The sequence below is a fragment of the Hippoglossus hippoglossus genome, chromosome 22 (genome assembly GCF_009819705.1).
Source record: "Hippoglossus hippoglossus isolate fHipHip1 chromosome 22, fHipHip1.pri, whole genome shotgun sequence".
Taxonomy (NCBI): domain Eukaryota; kingdom Metazoa; phylum Chordata; class Actinopteri; order Pleuronectiformes; family Pleuronectidae; genus Hippoglossus; species Hippoglossus hippoglossus.
The window spans coordinates 11,426,057-11,444,157 of NC_047172.1; the positions used below are offsets into that span (position 1 = coordinate 11,426,057).

At 44.0% G+C, this 18,101-nt stretch overlaps 1 protein-coding gene across 1 annotated transcript in view; it reads left to right on the plus strand.

The window, feature by feature from the left end:
* LOC117755968 (doublecortin domain-containing protein 2) overlaps nucleotides 1-14,629 on the plus strand; it is a 151,573-nt gene extending 136,944 nt beyond the window's left edge. The window contains exon 14 of the mRNA XM_034576192.1: nucleotides 14,369-14,629. Coding sequence (XP_034432083.1) covers nucleotides 14,369-14,373 — 5 coding nt within the window. The 3' untranslated portion in view covers nucleotides 14,374-14,629. The remainder of the gene's footprint in view (nucleotides 1-14,368) is intronic.
* The last annotated feature ends 3,472 nt before the right edge of the window (nucleotides 14,630-18,101 follow it).

Here is an 18,101-nt window from a genome sequence, read left to right on the forward strand (position 1 = left end):
CTTTGGAGCAGGAGATTTGTTTGGAGTAGGATGCAAAACTGCGTGCAAGATAATCGAGGGGGGTGGTAAGAAATGGTTTTCTCACCTTTCACACAGTCTGAAATTGGAAGATATGAGGATCTGGACTGAATATTTCGTTGTTACTCTTTCACCCAAATCATTTCAATCAAAACATACAATGTGGGGGCTCATGAAATTTAAAGAAAGTACACTAAAGTGATAACTTGCATTCTGCAATCTATGCTAGAAAATGGGTTGGAACAAACCTACCCATGCTTGCTGTCCTTCTCTGGCATATATGTTGCTATTTTCCCTCTTTTCTTTTTTCTACTCTATGCTTTTCAGGAGCAAGCAGGTCACCCCAAAGGGAGTTTGAGTGATTGATGTCCTGGTGTCATGCTGATTGACTTCATGGTTGCATACCCTGGAAGAAGGGATGAGGTACATAGTGGTGGGGCAATCACGGTCGCCCAGGACATACTTCATTTCTATAGGCCCCCTTTCCCCAATGGATCAGTCCTCCATCCACCCACACACCTTGCAGGTTGAGTGGCTAAAGGCAGGGTGGTTCTCAGCCTAAACTGTGACTCCTGCGTGAGCGCACTTGTTTTGCTTTCGTGTTTGATGGGGAATTTAGGGGTCAGTTGGTCTTGATCCCCACTCTCCCTGGAGGTCAACGCGGCCATTGTGTTCTGACATGGAAGGGGTTGCAGACTGGGGAGTTACCTGTGGTGTGCGTCTGTCATTCATTTTGTATGTGGATTTAAGGTCAGCACATATTGTACGAAACCTATACTGCACCGTCCATTGTGATTCCACAGCAGCCTTGGCTTCCTTGTTTCCCTTGATTTGTACTGTAATCTTCCCATGTACTGGGGCTGTATCTTAAACACAAAGTGCCTGGTGCACTACACAGGCCTGGTACTGTATTTATATTGGGGTTTCACGTGATGGGAAGCAGATGGAGTGTGTCAAAGATAAAAGGGAAGGAAGTATGAAGTATGACTAAGGTTATAATGATGGGGAGCCAAGACCCAGGAGACCAAATCCACATTGCTCTCTCTCTCTCTTTCTCTCTCTCCTGCGCTCTGTTTTGCATTTGCTGATTTTCTTCTTTTTTTGTTCACCGACTCGGTCTCGAGATGTTTGCTTATTTAGCCTCAGACCAGATTCACACCAGATCAATCTGTGGTACCGCAGAAAAAGAACTGCCCTCCAGCTGTTATTGGTCTGTGTGGCGGAGATGGGAAAAAGCTGCAGGAAGGGAAATCTTAAGTGGCCAAGAGCTGGCTGGTAGTGAAGCCAGACTAATATCCAGCTCGTTGCTCAGTTCTTCAGCCCGTATTGATCTACCGTAATGTATGTTTAGCTGATCCTGTTCTGTACTCCTCTCTGTAAACAGGCTACAGTCAATACTGTCACACCACATTTGACTAGCCCCTCCGATGCCACCTCACTGACTTGCACTGCATGTCAAGCGAAGGGAGCGGAGCGGAGCGCTTGCCTGCAAAACAACCAACCGGCAGCTACTTAAAACACCCGCCTGGTATTAACCTACACCAAAATGGTGCTGGTGGCAGCGGTGGCGATGCTAATGGGCAACAGAGTCCCAAACTGTCATGTAGCAGCGTTGTTTGTGTCATCTCCGAGAGCCAGCCCCCCATGCGCACCTGCTGCTGGTGGGGTTCATTATGGATTTCTCTAATGGCTTTTAGAGTTTTAATAGCAGGGTTTTGCATGGCGCGGGTAATGAATCACTAGATGTCGTCCCTGTGCCTTGCCTAATGAGAGCGCCCACTGTTTCCCAGAGACACAAGGAGGAGATAAGCGTGGCAGGCGGCTCCTGGAATCCGTCTGTATTTATTCGTTGGTACGTATTTGTTTGCGAGATGGATTATTTGTTAAACTCTCTCGTTTAGGGGGGAAACTTTCACAGGCTCATTGACTTGATCAATCCTTTTTTTATTTTTTCTTCGTTTTTTTTTCAAGAGATGTTTTTTGAGGGGGAATTGCATTGCTGTTTACCTGCAAGCAGAGGATTCTTAGCTTCCTCTAACACTTATTATTCTTCTCTTACACAAGGAAATAAGCCAGGAAACATCAGGGGGGGAACAACAGGGGAGGGTGCTGGCATTACACACCTGTGGTCCTAATGACTCTGGCTGCTCTGACATTACTCATATCCACTAACTGGGTTTTCAGCTTCCCATTTCTATTAAATAGGAAAATTAAGTTGGAGAAAAATAAAGTAATCAGTGGCGGGATTTGAATTTATAGCTGTGCAGTGATCCTGTAACCTGTGAGAGGAGCGCACACCTATAGATTAATTGTTTTTGCATTGTGCTGGTGCTCTTATACAACCACATTTTCCACGTATTCTCTGATTATGTATGTGTGGGGTCACATCACTTTGGTCGGATAGTAAAACTTGGAGTTTGCCTCTTACAGCCCCAATCAATATGACCTCTGGAAAACACACGTGGCGTAATCAATCACTCACATATGTGTTTTTAAATTCCCTCTTTCAGCAGCAGGTGACACCATGGATTACCATTAATACCACTCATTCGCATACCTGTGCACCCTAGCCACCTCACACGGGGGGGTGGGGCATTACTTTTTTTCCGCGGCTGAAATGTGAGATGAAAAATAGGCCGTGCGGCAGACACTCTGCTCATCAAGCACTTTTTCTGATGAATCACTGTTATGTCGGCGGTGTTGTCTCTTCGTGGAATGAGCCGGTTCGATATTTTCACTCCGTCTCCTCCAAAGCAATAGACAGCTGTCTGTTCTCCCAAATTGACTGCAGGTGCTGATGTAATGAAAGCGTTGCGGCGCTGGCTTCTGCAGAGCAGGAGAGCAGACTTGCACTGAACCAAAGGTCATATGCAGAAATGATGTAATTTGCACGGCTCAGATAGATATTGCGCACCATATGCATTAAATGATAGTGGATTTTCTCTCCTTTCATGAAGTGGTAAATTTAAAGGTAAGGCAGCTACGGCAATCGTGTCTTATTGATTTCCCTTACTGAATTTGTACCAATCATAGCAGAGGAGATGTAATGAGAGGAAAGCACTCACAGAGGAATGCAGTTTTGGGAAAACCGAGTTGTTGGCTGTGCAACATATCTCACAGATATTGACATCAGGAAGGCGTTCTTGATGTTGTGTTCTGTGTGAAGCTGTCAAACCTCAGCAACGGCTCTGAAAATGCAACTGTTCGCAGCTCAAGGATGGAAAATATGGTACTTACCATGGAATTCAAACTAATGCTGCTCTACCGTCATTTTCAAGGTGAAACGCCTCCTGCTACATAATGCATTCCCTCTCCTTAAGGTTTGCCAACAATTTCCTCCTGTAAATATCGACCCTATACTATTCAAATGCACTGCAATGAATGAGAATAAGGCTTCCTGGAAAGTGCCTTCTCTGAGACGGACCCTCCACATTAACTAATGTGTGACATATAGTGGTATGGGCATGTTGTCCCCAGCGCAGCATGTGCACTTTGTCACAAGAGTTTTGAAATCAATCAGCCCGTGTGAGTTATTCACAGTCCAACATCAAAACGGCATTACTTATCTAAGGCTTTTAATTTCCAATCCATCTGTCAAGCGAGTTGAAATATGGAATCTCATTACTTTGAACAAGTGGGGAGGGGGACAACATAAATCATTTTATTTTCATCTTACACTGACAGAGTCTTTTTAGAACTGGACCAGGGAGGAATGGCGGGGGGGGGTGAAAGTGACAATCAGAAAACTAGAGAGAGAGAGATCTGAAGTGACAGAGAGCGGGAGAAATGAACGGCATTTATTTATATTTGTCTTCTCCAGCCCCTAAAAAACATAGGATTATGTCATTTAAGAGTGATCTAGTACAACTTGCAAATGAGAAAAAACATTAAGGATAAATATGACCATCAAACAAGTGGATTGCTTGGTACACATGTATTTAGATCGGCCGCTGTTTAACTCTTATGATGCCGGGTTTCGCTCTAAAGAAAACGACACATACAAGTGTGACATGTCCCAAAGAAAATAGTGGAGTAAGGAGAATATAATGTAAGTATTTATCAAGATGTTGATCATCCAGTGCAGAGGCCGTAACTTCCGTACACTTGAAGGGACTCGCAGTAGGTCCGCTTCTCCACTAATTATTCATGTCACCCTGGGAGGGATTGAGACACAAATTGAGTGTAGTGCCCCTTTAAATCCATCACTGTACCATAGTCTAATAATTCATGTCTATTACAGACCCTCTAAATTATTCATTTGCCAAGATAATGAAAATATGCTAATTAGAGAATTGCTATCGAAAAAGAATGCATAACACTCCTCAGCCATCATAATTAGGACAAGTAATTATTTAAGCATTACTTTGTGAAGTTGAGTTATTAGGGCCTGTCAGGTTCCTATAAAAGGATCAGAACGCCAAATTGTGTTTGACTGAAGGCAGCGTATTTGATGACTCATTTCAGGAAATACGCCGCTGACAGGTTTTCTGAATGTTTGAGTGAACCTTGTGAAAATGATTGTGTAACTGTCGGTGAAATACCTAATGTTGCTACACACAGACGTGATGTTTATTGCCAGCAAACAGCTTCGCTCTCTGGTCGTTCATAGATTTTAAAAATAATTTGAAACATTGTGCCGAGGGGTGAAACAGCACTTGTTTGCAAATGCAATTGCCTCAGCTGCTTTCAGATTAGGCAAAGGAAACCCGCCAATCCCTCTCCCTTCACTCTGCTCTCCTCCCTTTGTCTTCTTTCACGATGGGGCCACTAAGCCATTTCCAACAGAGAACTATTCTGAAAAGTTTATCAACAGCTCCTAGTCAACCCACTACTCCTTCTTTGTGCTCCCTTCCGCGAGTTCCTTTTCTCCCTCGTCCTCCTCCTCTGGCGCCTGCTAGAAAGGGGAGCTCTGTCATGGCCCTGTGGAGAGAAAATGGCGGAATTCATCCCATGCTGTGTCGGTGATAACACTCCCGAGCGTGAAACATCCCGCCTCAGATTACAAGCAGAGGATTCATTCCTTGCATTCTCCTTGTCACCTCGCCTTCAATGGCCGCATTAAGCAATTTGCCATACAATTATGGGCTCTATCAAGGAAGAGGCCACCCTCTGCAGAGGGCTGGGTGTCTGTGCAGCTGTCATGTTACAGGAATTGACAATGAATGTGGTTTGCATTCCCAGAGTTTGTAAACACAAATGTACACCAGCACACGCACGCAAGCCCCGGGGACGATAAAACAAAGCGTGTCACACTGAACGTACGCTTACCTCCACGGACAGCCCTGCTATTAAACCCTCTTTCCAGACAGAGAAATAAATGCTCATGGATTCTACATCCAAACTTGACAACATATAATATAGCGGTCGTAGCCTCCAATGTGATTTTATAAGTGGCCTAGATTACAATAAGTGACATTAACTATGAGTTATCAGCTGATCATTGAACCCCCCTGCCGGATGCACAGCAGTAGCTGTAGCCGGAGAGAGAATAGTGCTGACTAATGTCTCTCTCTGTGTGCCTGCCTGGTGCCAGAGCTGATGCAACTCTGCCAGGAAGCAGTCTGTTAACAGATATTTGAGTCGCAGCAATTGCCAGCCAAGACTGAGTCACTGGATATTTTTGTTTTAACTCGCAAGATCTAGTGTATGAAGATAGATACAATTTCCAGTCAGCAACTAATGAATGATGTCATTTGTTTGAAAGAGAAGTTGTGTACAGGGGGAAGAAGAGTGAATGGCGAAGCACATTAAATAGCAGGTTGTATTTATGGCAACCATACGTGCACCATAAGTCTTCCATGGACAGTTTTGTGTTGAACAGAGCTGATGCGTGTTGTTAGAGGCCAGACTGTCAAACTCTGAGTCTACAAATCAGACACAAATGAAAGGATTGCCTAAATCCATCCCTTTTATTGTTCTACCCTTTAATAAGCAGAACTGTTTGGGGTGATTCCAACACCACCAGAAAATTATATCCAGAGCGCTCGCCAGTGTTACGGGGGTAAGATTTGTGAGGTTTGCAAAGGAACATATAGTGTGTGCTTTGCAGGTATGCTTTGATATATTATATTGTTTTTAGCCATTCTTATGCCGTGCCTCTAGCGCTGAAATATAGCCGACTCTGTTGGACGGTCCATGACTGAACTATAGCAGCAACTCTTACACGAATGAATCCCTTCAAGCTGCCAGCAGGTGGAGATTTTGGGATTTTGGTGTAATGCCGTAACAACTCTTCGATGTAATTGCTATGGACTATGGTACAGACTTAATGGTACCAACAGGATAAACTGTGAGAATTATGTTTATACCTTAAATTCCCAACAAGTTCAGTCTTGATTTTTATCATTAATGGCTTTCCCATAAACACAACATTTTTGCATGTTAGTGTTATCATTGACAGCCTGTTGCCATGCTAGCATTAGATTTAGCTTACAGCCCTGCCATGACTAACCACAGCCTCACATTGCTGCTACTGTATATAAAGATGCACAACATGTCTCCACTTCCTCCCATGGTAGGAAAGTGGAGCTAAAATATCACAGATGCGGTTGCTGCCATCTTGCTCTGGTGTCGTCATTTGGAGTCTGTGCCGCAGTGATGGTGGCGTGGAGTCGTGGTACCGAAGTCCTGCCGACACACACTCTTGACTCTTGCAAATCAGTCGCAACTGTCAATAATGACGTTTCACCCTGTGTTATAGCATTAAATAACTAACTAAATGTCATGTCATCCATTTATGAATACAGTCTATGGCTTGGATTTGTCAACCCAAACATCCATACTGATGCAAAGCAAATGATCAAGATGAAGATAAAGTTAATTAAAACTGCAGTGAGTGCTCCCCATTAAACCGTCTTCAACGTCTATAACAATACTTCACTATTCCCACAGCTCCTAGCACCAAAGTCAGCTGAGCTCAGTCCGCTCGTATCCATCCAGACAACCCGTTAAAGCCTCATAATGACGCTATTCACACTTTTATTCCTTGTTCTGTTCCTTTCGTTTTAATGCCAACACCCTTTTCCCGCCTTCCTCTCTTCCTCCAGTCCTCTGCTTAACAACGCTGACCCTCGCTGACCCTGACACAACCTCACTGTCTTCCACTGAGTAGCTAATGGCCAGCAGGCCTCATCTCTCTATTGACCCCTTGCCCATACTGAGGTGAATTATGGCACCTGAGCGGTGGTCTAATGCAGCGGGTCCTGACACGGAGACATCCGTCCAGAAGGGCTGGACCAGGCAGACTAATGATGCAGACATTGGTAAATGACGGCCAGTGTTGGAGAGGGAAGGAGAAAGACACAGGGAGAGAGAGAGGGAGCGAGAGAGAGAGAGAGGGCTTATTAGGGCTGATTGCCTCATCATTGTATAGGGGAGACAAGCAAGAAAGACCATGGAGTTCATTTCTCCAGAGTGACTCCTTTTCTGCCTGACTTCATCCCAGGCACTGATCAATGAATTGATTATGGTCTTGATATGAGAGCTGATTGCAAATCTGGCAGATACCGAATACCACCGCTGACCAGCTGACGTGACAGTCTTTTTGAAGTGACGTCTCACCTTTCCCGTTATCCAACTAAATGTAGTCTGTGAAGGTGATCTCTTAAAGAAGAGGAATGAGATTTGAGTTACGCTCCCTGAAGGTGAACACAGTTTGTTAGTGTGTGTGTGTGTTTGTTCTCTGCACAGGTTCAGCGATAGATTCCCTGCAAGGTAGACTGCATACACAATGAGCTTTTCCTGTGGTGTCTGGACACATTCTGCCTCCTGCTGTCTGCTCTGAAGAGACCCGCTCCCCTTTTACCTCCACCCCCCTCTCTTCCTCCTCCTCCTCCTCCAATCCCTCCTTCCCTCCATCACCCCCTCTTTCCCCTGGCCTGAGACGGAGGACGTGTGATGACAGAGGTGTCAGCACAGGTCACAGTGATCCTGTCCTGCCGTTCTTTTCCCACTGGCCCCGGGAGTCGATACATTCCTCCTCCGTTCTCAGTCTCCACCAATCTGCTCTCTGTGCTCTCAGGGTCCACATTCCTGCCCATCAAGAGCTCCCAGTGTCCAGCCTCACAGGGGTCCGGTTACACTGGACTATAGAGGGAGAGTAGCCAGTGTGAATGTTTCTCTCTCTAATCCTTCGTCTTCCAGTCGTCCTGATTAGTCATTGTGTGTATCCCTCTCTTTTTTTTTTTCTACCTGCAAATCTGTTCTCCCTTCCTGGTCAGTGTGTGTGTGTGGGGGTCACTGTCTCAGTTTTATTTATTTTTTATTTTGGCTAAACCCTTCACATGTGTACTGTAGATTAGTCGTCCCAGTGCTAACCCTCCACCCACCAGGGGCCAAATAGCAGCAATGTTTGTCCTTTGTGTGTAATAGGGGTCATTTAACACACTCCTCTAGGGTATTACTTTTTCACACAATAGCATTTGTGGCATAAGACCCTTGCTCTTTGCCTAAAGGAACCCCAAAATGTGCCCCCACTGACCGCCTGCATCACAATCAGTTGGTAGTCTTCACATGATTTAAACTACTGGTTTCATTACCAGATTTCTAATCACACTGGGTTTTAAATACAAGTTTTGAACTAAAACTGTGTGTACGTCTGTCACCCATTCAACTGTACCTGGATTTTTTTTTTTGTACAACTGCTTCATTGAGCCTATCCCAGCATGTACTGCAGGAGATGTAGTAGTTATCAGTCCCTCACATGGGCTCAGACAAACAGATATACCCTCTTATTCCCGGTTACAGACAGTTTAACCTGGGGTCTCTTTGGACAAGCTGTTTCTGCAGCTTTCACTGAATATCAGTGAAACCTTGAAGCTAATGTTTGAGTGGTCAACAAAAGGAAAGTGGCCTCTCTGCGTCACTCTCTGAATCACACAGGTTGATCATTGGCTTCCTGCTTTGCAACCCTAACCCTAACCCACCCTATACCCAATTAGCATCACAACATTTTTGTCTGAGCCCGGCGTGGGGCTTGAGTCTGGTATCCACACACCACTTTGCTGGCTCCACACAGACATAGTCCCTAACCCTTAATTCTCCTGTTTCCTCCACTGCCTAAATATTTATGAATTTAATTTACTTACAAATCAATACAACATGGAAAGAAAAATATTCTCTGTAAGTAAATGAGTCAAACTGAGCTAATTCTTTAATAAATCTGCAAGAATCAATGTTTTTATATTAACAACAGGCCAAAGATGTAGGTGTGATGTTAAAGGTGTCATTTATAGTGATGAACCCACAGAATTAACAGCAAACCAGGCAATTCCTTTTTTTCACTCTATGTGTAACGACTTTACAGTTTTGTTTCTCTGCTCTCATCAACCTTGTTTCAAGCCACAACATGCCGCTGTTTAAATACAAAATAAAATGTGCTCAACCTTAAATAAGCTCAGCAGGAGGCGGCGAACATGTTTCATACGTAGAGTCCACGAGTCTGCAGCTGTCCCAAAGTTGTATTAAAGTTCCATCTCTTTCATACTTCAATCTTTTCCAGTTTTCCAGCCTTGCACAGTATTTGCTCGCCCCGGGGCAATATTAGCGACAGTCTGACAGAGGGTATTAAGCAAGAAAGCTCAAATCCGATTCTCCCCTCCCCATGAGTGTTCACTTTGCTAAAGTTGTCATCACCTGAGGGAGACAAGGGACGAGAGAAGTCTCATTTTAGCAAGATTTCAGAAGCCAGGTAACCAGACCTTATATCTTTATATTCAACGTTTCAGATGCAATCTCCTCCACACCCTCTTCTCCTGGTTATAAAATAACCCCAGCCCCAAATATGTTGGCTTTTCTCCCTTGGATAATCTCACATCATCACATCAGGCCTGTCGTATTGATTTCTGGGGAAAGTAGTCCTAAATTGCTCTTCCTTTGTCAATCTGAGGCTTGTTACCAGGCAACAGTATGACCCAACTCTCTTAAGCCCCTTCACCCCCCCTACACACACACACACACACACACATGCTCAATTACAGTCTTGACATGGTGCCAAAAATGCAATCCGAGAGCACCTTTCCTCCTCCTAATGTGAGATATGAAACGGTTCCCGGTGACAAATATGTTTCAGCACATGCAAACACCGTATCAGTGTTGGAAGGCAAAGCCGTTGTTTTATTGAAGGTATAAGATTACTCGACTCGAAAATTCTCGGATTAGAACCATTTAACTTCGGATGTGTGTTTAAGGGAAGACAAACTTCAGCATTAGCGCCTGCTGGAATAAGGAAATGGTGGAAATGTGCCCAGCCTCCGTATTTTGATTAAAAAACGTGTTGCAGCAACTTTGTGGCATTTTGATGAATGACAAAAATAATGGGGGGAAATTTCAGTTAGAAACAATGTAGTGTACGTAATAATTTAATAGCCTAAATGCGCTGCTTGAGGCCATTTGGTTAAATATTGTGTTTCACATTAAAAGCGATGACTGTCAAGACGAATTCCGCGGGAAGAATTCTAGCTGAGATAAATGATCTCTGGCTTCTTTTGATAGATCGACCAAATATTCAAATACAATTATTCAAATACAATTCTTCATATTAATCACATTTGGACAATGCTCTTCTGGTCTCCGAGGCTCATTCGTCATTTGTCTGCGCTCAAACTCCTTCAGTCTAAAAGTGGGAACTCATTGAAGTCATGTCTGTCTAATTCAAATATTCAATCAGATAGATGCATGTGCACACTGAAGCAGACACACACATAAACACACACACACACACACCCACAACCTCAGAGGGGTGGAACAGCGTCGGTTGCTGAGGGGTGGGGTGTGGGTGGGGGATTAAATTGTGGACCACCTGCTTCTGTCACCTGGGACATATTTTACATGATTGAGCCAAATGCTTCAGATTGGATACACATGACAACATTCAGGCAGCTAGGCCGAAAGAGAACCCACAGTTCTGGCAGGAAATGTGTGCAGCACTTGTAAATGGGTGCTCCCTCCTGTAGTATCTCCCAGTATGTCTCTTACACTAATAAGTTCTTCCAAGCAAACGGAACGCTGACAGATAAGGATTGAAGGTTTTAATGAGGAATAGGCGGACAGAAGGGGAAATGAAACGCTGGTTCCCCATACAAATAGCTGTAATAACCGTATTTACATTAAAGCTTTGTAATAACTTACACAGCGTTGCTTTATTGAGGTGGGGAAGAAAAAACAGGGGAATAAATGCCTATCTGCAGTGTTTCTGAATTAATATCTCATTATGGTTCCGCATCATCATTTCGTTGCTCTCACGTTAAAAAGGCAGGGTATTATACACTAATTACATATTGCATGGTGGGAAATGTATCCAACTGCTCACACAGAAGTGTTCCTATTTCATCGAGGGGCTAATGCTTCTACTTTATCAGTCAAGTTGGCTCCACAGACCTTTTGATCCCAGTCGTCTCTGTTTATTTGTCACCGGAAGCTTCTTGTTTGTCGTTTTATCGAAGAAGAAAAAAAGCTTCCCTTTGTTTTCGAGGAGCTTATTCCAAGATGCAACAGCACGAGTGACATTCCCATATCACTGGTTCCTATCCTGATTTGCTCCAACACATTTCCTCTCTGTGTTCATTAACGGATTTCTGTATCCATGCACATTCCCCGACTCCTTCATGTCACAAGGGCTTTATCTCGTCCTCCCTGCACATATTCAAAACACAAAACTGGGGGAAAAAGAAATCCCTCGCCATCACATGTTTCCACTGATGAAATTGGCTCCTTTTAGAAATGATTCCAAATGTGACATGGGTCTGTGTACATGTACGTGTGTGTGTGGGTGGGTGGGTGCGTGTACATGTGAGTGTCTGCATCGCAGGGAGGCTGCAGTGATAGCCTCGGGCTGCACTCCTCTGTATGTATCTGATCCAGGCCTAATGAAGCTGAAAGCCTGGCAGTTGTGAGGAGCATCTGCAGAGCCACAGAGTGATGGGCATCTCATTCTGCTGCCTTGTCCCAGGGGGGGCCACACACATCTGAGCACCCTGCCTGCTGTTTGCACAGTGACTCGGTGCCCCTGTGTACCCATGCTGCAGAAGGTCATGCCACATATGCTGTGGGTGCCATCTGGAGGGTCTGCTTCACTGCCATGGCATCTTCTCATGCTATTGTGGACTGGTGATATAACCGACTCGGTTATATTTTTATTTATAGTAGTGCAGCGTCCGTTCCGAACATGCCTGTTTGAAAAGGGCTGTTTGTTTGGTCCGTGGTGATGCTGGTTGTAGCTTTTCTTTGTGAAGCTGTAAAAGTGATCTGCAGAAATTGAGCTGTAAAGTACAGAGCGACTGCTGGACTCCACAGAACCCTGAAGCACCAAGAGCTGTTTACCTGTTTATTCAAAATGTTGTGAAGCTCAACTAAGGACCGGAACCCCTAACTGGAGAATTGGTTACTATTGTCGAGAACGTGCTTTTGTTGCTGTCCCAATCCTTCTGCTAAAGAGTGCTGGTCGCCTATTTATTCAAAGTTTTTAAATGTCCAAATATGACCAAATCCGGCACTGCACTTATAACACAACAATTATCGAGTAATGCGTTTCGAATACATACCGACACATAGACCAGAGATTTCTGGTATTATTAGAGAGATTCTACAGATGCATACCATGAACTTCAATGTGTGTGTTTTAAGTGGCAATCAGCAGACATAGTTCATGATAGAAATCAGGACAACCAGAGAGGAAACAGTATTTTTTATCTTCATTACAGTGGATTAAATGTGTATTTTGTTTGGATGAAAGTCCAACAACTTATTTTAATTGGCTGCGAGGGAAATTAACATCAGCATATACACTAGATGTGACTCGATTCACAACTGTGACTATTTAATAGCACTTATTCAAGGGCTGTCTTATTTTTTTTTAATATTCCAGTACTCTATCCTACATGGAAAAGTCAGTCATGTTCTCCTCTCCCTCTCTCTCTTGCTCTTTTCCCCTTTTATTATTATTATTTATTCTTTCATGTTGACACTTCCCAGTTTCCACGACCGGGAGATGATTAAATTACAGGCATTAATATGGCAAGTGAGTCCCATGCAACAGGGTTTGGGTCGCTACACCCTATACATCTAAATATAGATTTAATAACAGTGCCTGTTTTTTTCATCAGTGGTCTGGAATGCTTACAGTGCAATCTGCAGCTCGCTCTCTCAATCCCGCGCTCACTCTGCATATAAACATCAGGATACTCGTCTGAAAAACGAGAAGAAGTACCACGGGTTTGTCTCCCTCTCATTCGCTGTCTCTCGCCGTAATGAGGGGTGCGTGGAAGAATGGATGTCTGACCATTTGCTTTTCGAGCTACATTAACCACAGAGCCAGAGGAGACGCTCCCTGGCAGATTTCATAACAGTGGTATAATAAAAAAGGGACCTCTAACCAGTGGCGTACCGCGGTGAAGGCATTTAGGCGAAATGACGAACTGATAGGCCTCCTTTTTTTATGGCTTCTCCGCTGCTCTACCTCCGCTGAAGCTCCAACTCTGCAGATTCTCCAAAGTTCTCTTTCTTTGCTCATCTGCATTGGCGTAATGATGAGCGCTCATGTTTCCAAATACACGAGAGAGAGAGAGAGAGAGAGAGGACAGACGTATCGGGAGAGAGAGACAGGCATCACACAGGACAAGAGCTGATGTATTCACTTCTCCGCCCTGACACACTGAAAACATCTCACTGTGAACGCTGTGCCAGGAAGCTTTAACGTCAGTGTGCGGCTCGCTCAATTCTCGTGTCAATTAGTTTAGATTACCTCACAGGAAATCAAATTACCGCCCTGATCTGAAGGTATTATTTGTCGAAATTTGCACACTCGCAGCGCAGTGAATTCATAATAGATCTGCTGAAATCTCCATTGTCTCTCCTTTCAACCACCGTATTCCTGTGGTCTGTATCTGCTTAGTGTGTAGACAGCCGGCGGTTCTGTTTGTCTCCGTGCAGCCTCCATAGGGTGTATTGAATGGGTCTGACCCACTGTCTGTTTATGGAACGTCTTCCAGCGGTTCCTAATTACCTTTGGTTTTATGGTCAGACCCGTGTCAGTCCCCCGCTCAATTTGTCCCGGTGAAATATGGCTCGGCCTTGGGTTCAAGTAGGGGAGACAACACGGCACATTGATTAATCAAGGCGTGCAGGTTCAACCTCTGTTCTCGGAGAAGTCAATTCAATGACATGTTTTCACCTGGGGGCACATTCCAGTAGACTGAAGTTGCTTCCTGTCCGTAATTAATTTCCTCATATCTTTCCTTCATCTCCCTCCCTTCCTTTTCCTTCAAGTAACTTATAATGTGAAAAGGCTGTTGAACAATTAAAAAGCAAATGTTGTGTTGTGCTTGTTCTCTGGTTGTAGGCGCCGGGCATCCAGTGTGACCAGGGGAGGACACGACAAAAAGACGGATGATGTTTCAATGGAGTCTGGAAGTGATGCCCTGAGAGGACAGCGGAGCAGTGCATGTGGTAAACAGACTGTAAACACGATGTGATTTGCTATAGATGTGAAAATTACCGGCCTGGTTGACTTTTATCGTCCAATGCTAAACACAAAACTGCTTTGCATTGTTGTTGCATACATAAATATTGACCTTATTGCTTTACAATGTTAGATACCCACATATTACAGTGTTATTTTGAGAAAACAAAAGGAAGACGCTGCAGGAAAGACATTTCCCATTATCTCTTTTCATTTTATTTTGTAACGTTCCTTTGTGCGTGTGTGTGTGTTTTGAGCACACAGAATGTAATGATTAGATTAAAATAAAAGGGATGTGCTTCAAACGCTGAAAAAACACGAGCAAATGAAAATACGGATAGTTGATAAAATGTGGAATCGAAAACATTTGGGGGAGCAATTTTGCTCTGCGAGGTTATCTAAGTGCCTTCGATGTCTCCTTAGTTTGGTTTATTAGGGAAGTATCTGGCTTACCATGAGCAGTGGGACAATTACAAAGACAATTTCACGGGGAGGGTTTCTATAATCATCAATGCATGCTGGGAGCCCATATCAAAGTAAGTTTCATTTGGACTGAAGAGAATTCATTTGTAGTTTATAACTCCACAATGCAGCCATTAGCAACTGCACTCAATCAGCGGTTTTAAAAAGAGAGAGAGAGAGAGAGAGAGAGAGAGAGAGAGAGAGAGAGAGAGAGAGAGAGGGGGAAAAAAGTGGGGATGAAAATGAGAAAACAAAATGCAAATTAAAGCTTTTGAGCTCAAGTAAATGAGCAACCTAAATGATTTATCCAGTGCGCATTAAGTGCTGCCTTTTTAAGTATGCATTGTTGCGTCTCTGGACCCGATACAAAAACCAAATTCATAATACTCATTAAACATTTCTTACAGAGCAACCAGAGAGCCACAAACGTTACGTAATCCTATTACCATGAACTATACTCGAAGTCTGCGTTCGCCCGGACTGAGCTGACTTTTTAACGTGATGCTGTGGAGAGTAACTGGAGCCTGCTCGGCACCAGGGCCACCTACAGTAATCCCCATTATGCATGCTTACATCAGGCTGCAGTGTTGTTTTGATGAAAACATAACAAGTCATTATGAATGGAAATGAATGTATGTCGGTGGGTTCAAAATAGCACATAATTACACTATTACCCCTGACGATACAGGTTTGCCCCCATCTAACACCACAAACATCAAGGTCTCTCCGGCAAATATTTCCTTGCGGTTAGTTTGTAAACAAATTAAATTCATTAAAGGGGGCGACGGCCGGAGGTAAACACCAGCATTCCTCGCGCGTTTGCTCGCAGTCTTCACAGGGCGATGAATTATCCCCGCCGAGGAAAACATAATGCAATTCAACACGTCATCGGAAATTAAAGCGTAGCAGGTGACCTCACATCATGGCTAGATGATGCATAGTACTGATTATTACTCGTGTGTGTTTTCCCTCAGCTCCGAGTTTATTGTGTTTAGAATATGGTTGTGTTAATGATGGTTTGTGATGAATGAGTTTGTGCCACGCCGTGATAGACGTGGCTATTAGGGCTAAAAGGGGGTGGGACCCACACCCACAGGAGCCACAGCAATTAGTTTGAGCCAGATCAGAGGGTGCTGGCATAATGACCCGATTCTGGCAGCTTATTCTATTCCTGATCTCTAATCATGGTGGCCACTGGCATCTTTCTGTCTCCCTCCATTCCTCCCTGCCTCTCCCTCCCGGCCCGCGGTATATGAAATAATGAAATAATAAAGACTAATGTGAATGTTGCGGGCCGAGTGACCACTCACACGCGGGTCTCTTGCTTTGGCGAGTACAATTACACAGTAAGTTTGATCGGCGGTGATAGACAAAACAGCAGGGGCTCATAAATATGGATGGAGAGTCTGAGAAAATAAATTAACAGGGCCTGGCCTCTCGGCTGCCCCACTTAGACTGTCAATTACGGACCTGACAGGAGCCTTGCGAAAGAGCCACACAAGGATGGCGCACACACACACACACACACACACACTTGTTTGTACCTATATCTTAGTGAGGACACTCATTGACATAATACATTCCCTAGCCCCTTACCCTAACCTTAACCATCCAAGCTGAATGCCTAACCCTAACCTAAACCTACTTTTAACCACAACCCTAAAACCAAGTGATAACCCTCAAACAGACTATTGAAAAAGCGAGGACCGGCCAAAATGTCCTCACTTTCCAAAAATGTCCTCACTCTGTAGGGTGTATGCTTAAAATGGTCCTCACAAAGGTATATGTACAGGAACACACTCACACAAACACACACTCTCTCTCTCTTTCTCTCTCTCTCTCTCTCTCTCACACACACTCACACACACACACACACACACACACGGTCATTAAACTGTGCATTTGAGACCATTCTGGAGCCATACAGCAGTCACCTGCTTCATTATCAGCAGACAGAGTTCATGCTTTATGACATGTATCAAGAGCTTACAGTTATTGAGTGGTGTCAGCCGCTGCACAAAATCCAATACAGGGGTTGGTTCAGGGGAAAGAAGACAGACATTCTCATTTTCACATAATGTGAAAAAAAATTATTCGAGGCAGTTTTTTCTCTTGTGTTTTAAGACTCTGCAAAAACATTTTTTTGGGGGGTCAAGGGCCAAACATGACAAAAACAGAGTGGGACTCCTGCATTTTAAAAGGGGTATCGGGAGGTATGTTGCACCCTTTTCTGAGCGGGGTCACTGTTTTTGTTTTGCGTCTCATTTTAAAATGTGACAATAAACGAAAAATTATGCATGCTGGGAAGATGAACGTGCTACAAGAGGGCACAGGGTGGAAGGACAAACAGGCAGGGATTCAAGACCAATTTGGACCATGTCTGTGCACACGTCCTCTGGATTCATGCGCTGAGTGAAAGGGTCAACCCTGCTGCTTTGATACCAGCAGAAAAAAAAGTCACCTTCTGACCAAAGACACTGGCTTAGAGCCAAATTATTGGGGTTTACAGAGAGAAGGAGTGAAAACTGGTCAATTAATTTGATGCACTGATGCAGGGAAGTTCGTCTTGTTTATTAATTTTGTGCTTCATTATTTTTTTTATCATTTTAACAACAATAACTTTCCTTATTGAGCTCTTTTCAACTCAAGGTACACAGTAGTGCACAACAAGGAGACAAATGGTTAAAATACAGAATGATGTATAGACATAAATAATAGTGGCAATTATAATAATAGAGATAAAAGACCAATTATAACCTGGCACCCAAAGTAAATTAGGGAATATGCCTTGTGGAAAAAGCCGAGATTCAAAAGAAGACAACGTCTCAGACGGCATTATTTCCTCAGCGTTTCATTCCAGAGCCTCTGGGCCCTGATGGCGAGCGCTCTGTCCCCCCTAGTCTTCAGCCTCAGGAAGTGACAGCAGCTTTATGAGTTGCTGTATTCCAAATTGTATTAACTGCATGTACAGAACCATAAATGAGTATCAGAAAAATCCATACGTGTTGTACTTGTGTGCACATGTTGGCGGCTTTGATTAGCATTAGCAAGTTTGTCTATATGAGAAGGGTTTGACACGAGGGGAAGGGGTCATGGTTGGTGGGTGTAAGAAAGCAGGCGAGCGAGAATGATTTGGGGAGATATCGATTTTCCCTTAAAGACCTTG